Source organism: Chenopodium quinoa, unplaced genomic scaffold (assembly GCF_001683475.1).
Source record: "Chenopodium quinoa cultivar QQ74 unplaced genomic scaffold, ASM168347v1, whole genome shotgun sequence".
Classification (NCBI taxonomy): domain Eukaryota; kingdom Viridiplantae; phylum Streptophyta; class Magnoliopsida; order Caryophyllales; family Amaranthaceae; genus Chenopodium; species Chenopodium quinoa.
In genome coordinates this window covers 2,493,628-2,506,385 of record NW_018743987.1, presented here as the reverse complement: position 1 = coordinate 2,506,385, position 12,758 = coordinate 2,493,628, and the positions used below count along the sequence as shown (strand labels likewise).

Here is a 12,758-nt window from a genome sequence, read left to right as displayed (position 1 = left end):
ATTTATTGAGTTGTTGTGTTGAAATATTGAATTAAAAATTGTTACTCCCTATTAATAAGGTTGTTAAATAATCTTTAATATTTAGTCAAGTCATTACAATTGAAATTTCCACATTTTCACATTATTTAAAACTCCATAGTTTTAAACATGCGATTTGGTAATTGATACGTATTGTTCAATTTAATTATGAAATGAAAAATAATTCATCTAATTTGAACAAGTCTAACCAATGGAAAATGGACCCGTTCTCTAACAATTCATGTTTAAAAGAATGAAACCCCATAAAAAATATGTAATTATTTTTCATGTTTCTTCAATTGTATGACTACGCATTTTGACTTTGTAAGTTAAATTTAAAGTATTAAACATATATTCAAGTTTTTTTTTGGTTAAGTTATGGGACGTTTGTAGTATGTCCCTCCCGGTTACAAATCCTGACGGTGCCACTACTTATCATCTAGTTGAATGATAAGGCATGTTTGATAAAATGATAACTATGTTTTTTTTTCTCTCTCAATTTTGTGGTTATACGTGTATACTATATTTTGTGAAGATGTATTTTGAAAATAATTGCTGATTGAATTATCGAGGATTGTGTATTGGTAGTTTTGCCGTTCTTAGTGATCTAACACTTCTTATGCTTATTTTGAGTATTTTATTTTTACTCATTTGTGAAAATGTGACCTTATTAATTTAGTAGTATGGGTTATTTTATTAGTGTTTCCTAATTCTCATTGCTTTGTGGATTTTTTGTTGATATTATCTAATGCCTTTAATATGCTATGTTATTGAGATTTTAGGACTTGTTTGTTACCCGCGGATTTCTAAGAGCAATCCTAACCCCCGATCATAGGTCATCCTTGGTCGGTTTGGGCTGAAATTTTTGGAGTATGTTTGAGACACATGAGAAATTATTTTTGATAGTTGGATTGTAATCTTGTATATACTCAAATAAGTAAGTTATGACGATGTCTTGAGCCCCTTATTTATAATGAGGACGATTGGGCATATCAATAGAGCTCTCACTCGCGTTACTTGGTTCAATTCGAGGGAGGCATTCTAAACCAATTCTTTTATTATTTTTATTTAGCATGTGGCTTAATCTCAAATAATCATCTTAACAAATATATGCTTTTGTGGTTTTGACATAGGAATATTATTGGATGTTAAAAATGTCAATTAAATATTTATTGATTGATTATTAGAAAGTAAGAGCTATACAGTCCAAATTTAATGAGCATGCCATTGCATATTCTTTGTTACCTCTAATTTCTTGGTTCTACATACATTTTGTGGATTGGATTTGGTCCTTAGAGATAACTTTATTGATTTAAATATTTTTTTGGTGGGATGATTTTAGAAATATCAACATGTTTTTGAGGTGTATGTACTTGGAGTACTACTTTTATCATGATTCATGTATGTGTTAGGTTCTTAAGGTGAGATATACCATTTTCTCTGTAGAGAATTTTTTATTTAAGTATTTTGGGAATTAGATTATATTCTTTCCAATGATTTTTGTTAGCTTGTTATTACTATCTATAAGTCTTTATTGTGTAATAATCATGGGTAATTTTTAAATGTCTTGAAATTCGAAGGTGGACATTTATATGTTTTGGAGTGGTCCTTGGTTAAGTTATGTTTCATTTACTTTGTGGTGTATTGAAGTAACACTTAGAATTTATTTTTTTCAATGATTCAAATAAGACTCAAGTGTTTAATTAATTTTATGTCACTACACCTAAGTAATAGGAAATAATTAAGGATATACTATTTTTTTTCCTAACCAAGTATTATCTTTAATGTGGGGGTGAGGAAAACATATGTGATGTGATTTCTTTATAAGAAATTTCTATTATTAGAAATCCTATGTGAATTTTGGAGAGATTTTTATGTCCAATTATTATTCATTGAGAATGTGGGTTCTAAGTGTATTGTTAAGGGCGTTGAACCGTACTTTGTTGTCTAATATGGGGTAAGTAATGAAGAATTAATGTTGGACTCAAAGTCTTGGCCCACCTTTTGCTTAGTATTGCATTTAATTAGTTCATGACTTTGTACGCAAGTTTTGGAGTAATTTTATCTTGAGCCTAATCTATTCATTATATAAATATATATATTGTCTTTGAGCATATAGTGTGATATCATGATAATTTAAGTGATTGGATATGCACGTTAGAATAGCGATTCTTTCTTTCTTCTTTTCTTAATTAATAGTGGATTTTTTAATATAGTGAGAAACTGATAATAAGAGGCATTGTTATTAGAATTCTCTATGTTAGTGTGAAACATGAAAGTGACTAATTGTGCTAAAGATAATATTTAAATTGTCACGAGTGACTTATTGTGCTAAAGAGTTTGCCTTTCAATTTTATTTATTTATTTATTTATTGTTATCTTTATATCTTTAGAGTATCAACTTTAAATTAGTGAAATATCATGAGTGATTGTTTTCGTGGAAGAAGTCATTGAATATGAGTTAGGTTATGTCTAACTATGTGTAGAATATGACAATCTTCTTCTAGAGATTTCAATGTTTGATATTTCTTCTAAGGATTTTGTTATTAATTCATTGAGATTTGTTGGGAGTCTTTAAATCTCAACTTGTGATTTGAATGAGTCTTTCAAAATAATGGATCTTGAATTTCCTTATCATATGGGAGCAATTTGTGCCTATTTGGTAGTGTTATGAACTATGCTTTATCTGACTTTACTTATTATGTAAGTAAATAGGGATTAAGCAGGTATACTCTTAACTCAAGCAATGATCATTAGATTGCTTTGACGAGCCTGTATAGGATTAGAGTTTGCACTATTGTAATTATCCATGAGTTCTTTGAGTTTGGCTATGAGTTCCAACTCTGCACCACTACGAGGTAGAACAATATTTTGGAAATTGTGAAAAGCAACCTAGTATTGCTATGTTTATTTTAGAATAATCTAAATTTATTGCTCTAAAATTGGCGGGTTATGAGCCAAGCTGGTCGAGAATATGTGGCTCGTATGAGCAAATGTACTTGTAGATCTTCCACTGTGGGGAAATTCATTGTGATTCGCAAGTTGTGGTTACTTTCAATCAAACCATGCCTATAATGACGATTGCTGTCAAAGATGTTTTGTCGAATGAGGTAATATCAGTAGACTACATAAAGTCTAAAGGGAATATATGGATCCGTTAACTAAAGGCTTGTGTACAAAACTAGTTTTGGTAACATTGGAGGGGTGAGACTAAAGCCAAATGTATGAATTACATATAAGTAATGAACTCCTACTCATCATGAGTTCAAAGGGGAACAATATGAAATAATTAGGAAGCATAAAGATGTTTTATGTGTGCTTGTTACAAATGGAATAGAGGATAAGAAAATGGCTCTTAACGAACCCATATCCGTATTTTTGGTTGTGTGATGTAGCTCACACTTGATGGGATTCACCTACTTAGGTGTGGAAGTGTGTTCGCTCCTATGATTATTGTGAGGGCTAATACTCTAGAGCACCTATGAGCATCCAGGTCTGGACGTATGGCCAGTATAATGCGTCACCGGCGGAACTTCATAAAATTATACATGTTCAATTGTGTGACTTAACCTATTAAATTCAAGACGAAGGTCACTTGGTAGGTGATAGATCATAGCTTATTGTTCTTTATGTGTTAATTCAAGTCTCAAGACATTGACACCCATGCAATTGTTTTGTTCTGCCTAAAACCAATTTTCTTTCTTTCTTTCACGTCTTCGAACCTGTGGGGGATTATTGTTGGAAGTTCTTGAAATAAAAACAAGGAAAATTACGATATTTATTGTTTTGACTATTGAGATTTAATGGCTATTGGGATCCCTTGTTTTTAGTTCTCTCTTATTGCTATTTTAATGGGTATTATTGCTAATTAATGTTGTTTCTTGAAGACTAGTTGTTACTCCTTTTTATGTTGGTTAAAGCAAGCTCTTATGGGGAATTAATGGGTGGATGTTACACCACTTGATTGATGATCGTTTCCCCCCTTCATGGCTATTCATTTTGCCTTCTCCATTACTTTATAAGTCAACCTTCTTCTTCTCCAAAAACATATTAAAAAAATCAGCTATATCTTTTGTCTTATCTTAAAAATATTAAAATATCCCTTTGGGTTTTGGACAAGCATTCTATATTCTAATCTAGTTTGTGAGTACACACAAATATTGGCGCCGTGCTTATCCTGGAGGACAACTTCTTTATGTCTAGTGCACCGGGATAGCGTGGAATAGCTTTTTAGGTCAGTGGTTCACCATGGCATGACAATTGTCAATTTGGTCTACACAACATTGAGATAAGTATTTATCGTATTATATAAAGGTAAAAATATTTTTTTTTTTGTTAAGCAAGAAAGAACTAATGATTTCAACTTCAGCACAAATTAAGAATCCTTATTATATGGATCACCTTTTTAAGTTTATTTGGACTTGTATTTTGTGGACTTTTCATTGTTAATTCTATTTTTTATTATTTTTTTGGCAATAAGTAGATAGAAAATATATAAGCTCTAATTAGAGATTTGAAAAGAGTCAATAAGAAATAAAGTAAATGGTAAAGTTAATGTAACACAGAGTCATGGACACATAGTTAGAGATATAGAGCCTGTTCTGATTTACTGAACTAAACTGAACTGAACTGGAATGAACTTATTGGAGCTGAACTGAACTGAGCTGAATTGAATATTTTATGAGAGAAATAAAGTAAGAATTGAACTTAATTGAACTGAACTTATTAGAGCTGAAATAAAAATAATCTTAAGAGAACAGACCCTTAGGGTGGTATAGTTTACATTGACTTGGATATATTTTCGTTACAAGGGTAACAAGAACATTGTACTCTCTCTAATTCGCAATATCTGACATAAGATGTTGTAATGGCTTTGATTTTGTAGCATTGTTTATGTTAAAATACTCATTTCGTGTTTTAATAAGTGTTAAACTTACAAAATACGGCCATTTTATCAATAAGTGTTACACTTGTTGTACAAGAGAATCTTGTACACAACCTTCGAAATTTTGACTCAGCCTAGGACGGAATAAGGGAAAGGAAAAAAAAAGAGGGAAGCATGGGCGGGAAAAACTTTCACTCTGGGATCACTAGGAGGATGCTAAACAGGATTATTATCAATTAATGTATAATACACAATTAAGTTTTCAATTAAGTGCAAAATTTCTCATGCAATAATAATCTTCTCCCCCAAAATTTGTTGGCGATATAGCAATTTGAATAACAGAGTCTGATGAAATTATTCAAAAGTGTTTGTGTGGATATCAATTCCGTCAATCAATTACAATTATTCGCAAGTAATAATCTTATTTTTGTTGAATTATTTCCATTAATTTTCCTAATTTCATGTTTTAATAATTTAGGGTTTTCATTGTTTGATTTTATAGAGATTCAATTTATGTTATTTTAATTTAGATTTGTGTATTTTTAATCGTTTCATCTAAATGTTATTTAACTGAAGAAGGAGTGTTTCTGGGTACATTGTAATAGAATATATTGTTAAATGAAATCGAGGTTTAATTAGTGTCAATAATATATTATTTTACAGGATATTTTTGTTAAATGTAGGATCATATTTCCAATAATATATTAAATATATTATTTTATAGGATCTTTTGTTATTTTGTAGCATCTGAAATAAAATACAATAGTGTATTTGTTATATTATGGCAGTGAAATGGAAAGCGAAAACTAGTTCCCGTTTGAAAACTTAACTTAATGAAATGGTAAACGATGTCATTAACTCAATCCAAGATGCAGAATCAAACAATGTAACAAAAGAAGCAGCAGTTATGCCATTCGATCATAATGAAGAGGTTGAGGTTAATAACAATATGGGTAATGAATAGGTTGAGGTTAATAACAATATGGGTATTTAAATCAAGATTATTATGAAAATCACTCAAACAGAGAAGAACAACCTAGTCCTACTCCATTTGTGGATATGGTATTTGGAAGCGGTGATGTAGGCGTCGTTTGAAGTGCGCCTACGTTTTTTTAAAATGCTTGGGACTCTTAGGAAGTGGGAATTGACATATACGATTAGGGAAAAGGAAAGTAGGGAGCCGCCAACAAGTTTTGAAGGAACTTGTAAACCATTCACAGATCATTTAAGGCAACCACGATTAAGGGACAAAGATAGGCAACAACGATTGACCCGTGAAGGTTACACCCCATTCATAATCCATGAGATTACTAACTCCATATGGTTCGAAACCACGAAAGGGAGGATCGGGGATGATGGTACGAAGTGAGTCATGGAGTCACATTCGCCCGTATTTGCCTCTACTCGATTCTTATAGCAAAAGTGATTCATGTGATCTCAAAGGCATGCAAACAAAATATTCAATTTGCTTCAAACTATTATTATGCTAAATTGGTTAAATATTAATGCAACACATAATTCTAAAATTTGTGATCACTTGATTTAATAACAAGATTATAAAGGAACCTTAACCGGTCGTCCAAATTATCTTATTAGGTGTGATTTTCAATTACATTTTCCCTTTTAAACATGAACTATGGTGATCATAAATAATAATAGAATAAACATTAATATCGGAAGCAATTTAACAATAATCCAAAAATATAAAATCGTTAGAAAAATAATATCAATAAAAGAAACATAATTCTTACTTTGATTTTGCTTGCTTGCAACTATAAAATAATAAACGAGTTAGTAACTTCAAGGAAATAAATAAAACTATAATTAAATTAAATTAAATATAGTTGATTTGGGGCCAAACCCTCAAACAATTCTACCTTTCACGCCTTGGTTTAAGGATAGAACCTCGAGTAAAGTACGAACTCCTTGGACTACTTAAGGAAGGAATTTTTAAAGAATAGGGTAGGCTAGTGTTTAGGCTAGAGCATAGAAGAGAGAGGAGAGAAATAATTGATTCCCCGAACATCGAAAATAAGAGGGTATTTATAGGGAAAAATGAGCAGAGGGAACACACGGAACCCTAAAAGGGATAAAAACCCTTAAAACACTGCCGCGACACCGCAAATAATGCCGTGACACGCCAAATTATACCGTGACACGAAGGATCCTGGAGTGACGCGGGACAACTTGGTGTGATACAGGACAAAAAATAGGCTATAGTAAGAAAAACGCTTAGGTTTTATGCAGAGAAAACGCGAGAAAATTCCGTGACACGGTACAGTACACCGTGTCACGGTAAAAAAGCGCGTGAGAAAAATGCGGAAATGACACGGAAAAAGCAACGTGTCACAGTATATGTAACGCGACATGGTACAGATTGAAGTGACACGGTACTAGCTGCCGTGCCACGTCAGATATTGCCGCGACGCGGCAAATTTGCTGTTGTGCGACATTCAAGTTTATTACGCGTTTAAAAATTATCATAACTTTTGATCTGCAACTCGTAATAAGGCATATAATATATCATTGGAAATATTATCAAGTCTACTTTCTAATCCAATTTTTATCATCAAAATCATTTGTAGATTTTAATATATGGCCGTTTTAGTGAAAGGGTGTTGATTTTAAGCCGAGTTTAGTATTTTACTCATATCTTCTTCGTTTTAAATCGGAATTGGGCTTATGATATATTTTTGGAAATCTTATTTCAAGGCCTATAATACCAAATAATAAATGGATCAAAATTATAAGGCAAAATAATCAGTTTCTCTCGGTTTTGCGATGTGGACACGAAAAGAGGAAAACAAGTTATGGTGTAGGGAAATGAGCTAGGAAATTGATTGGTTTATGAAATGTATTGAATAGAAATATGGATTAAGCACTCAAAATATTAAATACTCAACTCGACCAATAATACCGGTGAAAGGTTGTTCATCATCGGGTTTGGTTTTGGGGAGACATTTTTAGGTGTCTACAGAAGCCCCCACTTTGACTGAGTTTCTAGAAACGTCAGTTTCCGAAACGATAGTCAAAGTAGTCGATAGGGACGGAGAATGATTTGAGATGTTCTGCAATCCTAAATCACTTTGTATACGCTGATACCTGCAGAAAGATGTTAGTTCCACAGATAAAGAGTAAAGGGATAGATTGCTTATCAGACACAAGTGTATTAGTGGCAAATATGTTCGATTGTATCTGACACCAGTGTATCGGTGACAGATGAGTTTGGTAGCTTTCTATGCTTGAAGAAATTTACGGGATGATTTTTATTGAGATACTTTCCATGCTTTAGGAAAGTCGACAGACAAATTTGACGATTTTCTATGCTTGAAGAAATCCGCCGGTTGAGATACTTTAATTTCCATGCTTGAGGAAAGTCGACAAATGAAATGATGGTTTTCTATGCTTGAAGAAATCCACCGGTTGAGATACTTTCCATGCTTGAGGAAAGTCGACAGATGATTTAATCTCTTACTTCTTCGCCTTAAGAGGTGGAAATGACCGACAATTTTCCATGCTTGAGGAAAACCTTGTCTGATGATGAGATTGCATGTCTCTGTGCACCGAGAACCTTGCGCCATGAAATGATAGTGGTTCGATTGTCCCCGAACGTGGGTTCTAGATGTTTTACACCTTTAAGTCGACTATCCGACTGTATTAGGTGATTAAAATATTGAAAATGTGATTTTAATGCTTGCTAGTGGCAAAATGGTAATTTAGGTACCATTTAAAAAGTCAGAATTTCCCGCGAGTTTTTGTTGAAGAAATAATTTGTTTGAAAAATGCGGAAACTTATTCGAACTGGTCAAAATACATATTATATTCGCTGAAATTTCGTGCATATATCGTGTCACATAGCTAAGTGTCGTGACACGACAAATCTTGGAGCGACACGGCACGCTTTGGGTGTGACACATTTCCTTTTCTTCCACTAAATTGGTCAAAGACTGCCAGAATATTCGCTGGTAGGTTCCTGGAGGTAGATTCCTGGAGGTGTGCCACGTGGTACAACGCCGTGACACGAGAATATCCGGCATCACGTGGCATAATATTGCGTGACGCGTTGCTGGTTTTTCTACTGAACCGGTCAGCATGGGCGAATTTTTCGATTTTTGCAACTTTGACTAACTGTTTTACCGTGTCATTTGGTATTTTACCGTGACATGGCACGAGTTACCGTGACAAGCTGTGGATTGTCGTGTCACGCTACTGTGTTGCTATTTAAATTCGAAAAAAGTCGCAGCTTCTTCTTTATTTCATTTGACTGTCATTTATCGCCATTTTTTCATGTTCTCGCATTTCTTCTTCTCTTTTTATTTTTATTTTTGTTTTTGCTCAAAGTACTGCGTCGCGGCGGGTTTGCATCGCGGCATGAACCATAACACCGTAAAAAGCGCCAGTGGCGGACCCAATTAAGTGACATGGGGGGACAGCTGTCCCCCCATTTTTAAAAAAAAATTTAAAAAAAAAAAGTGAAAAAAAAAAAAAAGCAAAACGCGACAGAACGAAGAACAGCACTCAGTCTACAGTCTTCACTCCTCCAATTCGCCATTGCCTCCACTAGTCCACTGAGATCGACCGTCGAGGCGTGCGTCGCTGCTCCACCAACCAGGCAACCACCGCCCTGCGTGCGTCGCTGCTCCTCAGTTCCTCACCAGTCTGCCAGTCACCACAGCACCACTTCGGCAAATCGGCAGTTCGGAAGCCACTTCACTAGCTGCGTGCGCCGCCTGCGCGCTGCCTACGCCGGTACGCCCTCATCGTCTGACCTTCGAGCCTCGGTCGTCTTCGCTTCATCAAATCCATCAATGGTATGTCTTGCTAACCCTAATTCGAAATTCCCAATTTGAAATCCCCAATTGTTAACCCTAATTTCCAGTTTTTTGTTGAATCATTGTTAATTTTAATTGCAATCTTTGTTGAATTTTTATTTTAATTGCAATTTTAATCTTAGGTTTTATTAGTATGCAATGATGTGAATTGTGGAAATTGATATATATTTTTCTATTTAATTAGGAAATGTCAAATGATTCACCTAATTCAAACAAATCCAAGCCTACTAGAAAACAACCCGATCTTCGACAATTCATGTTTAAAAGAAAGAAACTCCATGAAAATGAGTCCAATAACTCCCCTTCATTAAGCTGCCCTCAAAGTCAAGAAGATGATTTGAAATGGGTGGTTCAAGTACTTGTAATGTACCATTGGAGGAAAATTTGGTATACGATGTTGAACTTCTTCCTCATGATCCAGGAAAAAGTATAAACATAATGGATTACCCCCCAAATGAACGAAATGCAGTTAGGAGGGGTTATATTCTTAAAAAACCTTGCCAACCAAAAACACATGACTTTCCTCAAAGACAAGTGCCTGGTTTACATCGCTTTAGTGTTCATTGGTTCAAGAAATGGGATTGGCTTGAGTATAGTATTGAAAAAGATGCCGCATTTTGTTTTGTATGTTACTTGTTCAAGAATGAAGTTGATAGTTATTCGGGGGGTGATGCATTTGTTGATGGAGGGTTTAGGGCATGGAATAAACCGGAAAGATTTGAGAAGCATGTTGGTGGAATTAACAGTGCTCATAATCTTGCTTATGAGAAATATGTGAATTTAAGAGATGGAAAAAAAATCAATCTTGAATGTGTTTGACAATGCAAGTGAGGTGATTAAAAGTGAATATTTTATCCGCTTGAATGCATCTTTAACTTGTTTAAGATTTCTTTTGGGGCAAGGTTTGGCATTTCGTGGACATGATGAAAGCGGGGAGTCATATAATAGGGGTAATTTCCTTGAGCTTTTGAAATGGTTAGGAGAATAGGTTGAGGAAGTAAGACAACATACTCTTGAAAATGCAACTAAAAATTGTCAAATGATTTCTCCTTCTATTCAAAAGGACATTATTAATTGTTGTGCCAAAGAAACAACTAGGTGCATAATAGAAGAAGTTGGTGATGATTACTTTGCGATATTAGCCGATGAGTCAAGTGATGTGTCCCAAAAAGAAAAAAATAGCTCTTGTTTTACGATTTGTTAATAGAGATAGTGGAAAGGTAATGGAGCGATTTTTAGGCATTGTTCATGTTGGTAATACTACCGCTTTAACTCTTAAAGATGCAATCATGTCTTTACTTGTTGAACATTCATTGAGTCCATCTATGATAAGAGGGCAAGGGTACGATGGAGCTAGCAACATGAAAGGTGAAATAAATGGTCTTAGGACTTTGATTATGAATGATACTCCAAGTGCCTACTACATACATTGTTTTGCTCATCAACTTCAACTAACACTAGTTGTCGTTGCTAAAAAGAATGATAGTTGTGGTTGGCTTTTTGAGATACTTGCAAATTTATTGAATGTGGTTGGAGTTTCTTGCAAGAGAAGAGAAATGATTCGACAAGATCAAGCTCAAGAAGTTGCTCGAGCATTGGATGTAGCGGATATTGTGAGTGGATCGGGTTTAAATCAAGAACTTGGTTTGAAAAGGCCCGGGGATACTCGTTGGAGTTCTCATTACAAGTCTCTTTCAAACATCATTATCTTATTTCCTACAATTGTTAAGGTACTTGTACACATTGGGAAGCATGGTGTATCGGAAGATAAGTTAATAGCTCAAATTGTTTTAGGACAATTAGAGTCATTTGACTTTGTTTTTATTGCTTACTTGATGTTGACTATTTTTGGATACACTAATGATTTGTGTGTTTCTTTGCAAAGAAAGGAGCAAGATATTGTAAATGCCATGGAACTTGTCACTTACACAAAAATGGTGTTGCAAAAAATGAGGGAGCAAGGATGGGATACTCTCTTAAACAAGGTAACTTCATTTTGTGCTAAACATGGTATTGTTGTTCCCACTATGGATTCTCCTTATGTTCCTCAAGGAAGATCAAGACGTTTTGTTGAAGAAGCAACAAATCAACATAATTTTCGGGTTTGAATTTTTTTAAGAGTGATTGATTTGCTTCTTCAAGAACTTGATGATCGATTTAATGAGAGGAATATGGAGATACTAATATGTATGGCTTGTTTAAGTCCTAAAGATAACTTCTCATCCTTTGATAAAGATAAGGTACTTAAACTTGCCTCTTTTTATCCCGAAGAATTTTCAAGCTTTGATTTGATGACTCTTAAATGTCAACTTGATATATTCATGGAGAATATGCTAAATGATGAAAGATTTCAAGGTTTAAATGACCTTAATTCTCTTTCTATGATGCTTGTTAAAACTAATAAGCATAAGACTTTTCCTCTTATTTATTTGCTTATCAAGTTGATGTTGATTCTTCCGGTTGCCACGACAAGTGTTGAAAGAGTCTTTTCCGCAATAAGTTGCGAAATAGCATGGGTGATCAACTTATGAATGATTGTTTGGTCACTTTTATTGAGAAGGATGTCTTCTTAAGAGTTTCCGATGAAAAAAATTAATGATCGCTTCCAAAATATGAAGACTCGAAGGATGAAAGTGTAATTTTAATGTAACGTTTATGTAAATTTTTTTCATCATTTTGAATTGTATGACTAAGTATGTTTTTTATTTTAGAAATTTTAATACTAAGTATTAACCAATTTGTGTGTTTGAGTTTTTTTTTTGTTTTTATTTTTTGTTAAGCTTTTTGTAAGTTAAGCATTTTGTCCCCCCGAATTGAAAATCCTGGATCCGCCACTGAAAAGCGCATGAGAAAACTGCAAAAATGACACGGAATAAGCACCGTGTCACAGTATATGTACCATCTGCCGTACCACGTCAGATATTGCCGCGATGCGGCAATTTTTCTATTGCGCGGCAATTCCAGTTTTTTACGCGTTTTTAAAATTATTATAACTTTTGATCTGTAACATAGAATAAAGAATA

The 12,758-nt window shown here is 34.0% G+C and overlaps 2 protein-coding genes across 2 annotated transcripts; both read left to right on the top strand.

Moving 5' to 3' along the window:
* The first annotated feature begins 10,077 nt into the window (after positions 1-10,077).
* On the top strand, positions 10,078-10,554 carry LOC110690180. Its single transcript, XM_021867013.1, has one exon. The coding sequence runs from the start codon at positions 10,078-10,080 to the stop codon at positions 10,552-10,554; it is 477 nt and encodes a 158-aa protein (XP_021722705.1).
* Positions 10,555-10,958: 404 nt separating this feature from the next.
* LOC110690179 (zinc finger MYM-type protein 1-like) lies at positions 10,959-11,843 on the top strand. Its single transcript, XM_021867012.1, has one exon. It carries the CDS (start codon positions 10,959-10,961, stop codon positions 11,841-11,843), a length of 885 nt encoding a protein of 294 aa, XP_021722704.1.
* Positions 11,844-12,758: the final 915 nt, after the last annotated feature.

Excerpts from the sequence above, each read along its gene's own strand:
- LOC110690180 (XM_021867013.1), top strand. The coding sequence starts at position 10,078 with ATGGGTGGTTCAAGTACTTGTAATGTACCATTGGAGGAAAATTTGGTA.
- LOC110690179 (XM_021867012.1), top strand. The coding sequence starts at position 10,959 with ATGGAGCGATTTTTAGGCATTGTTCATGTTGGTAATACTACCGCTTTA.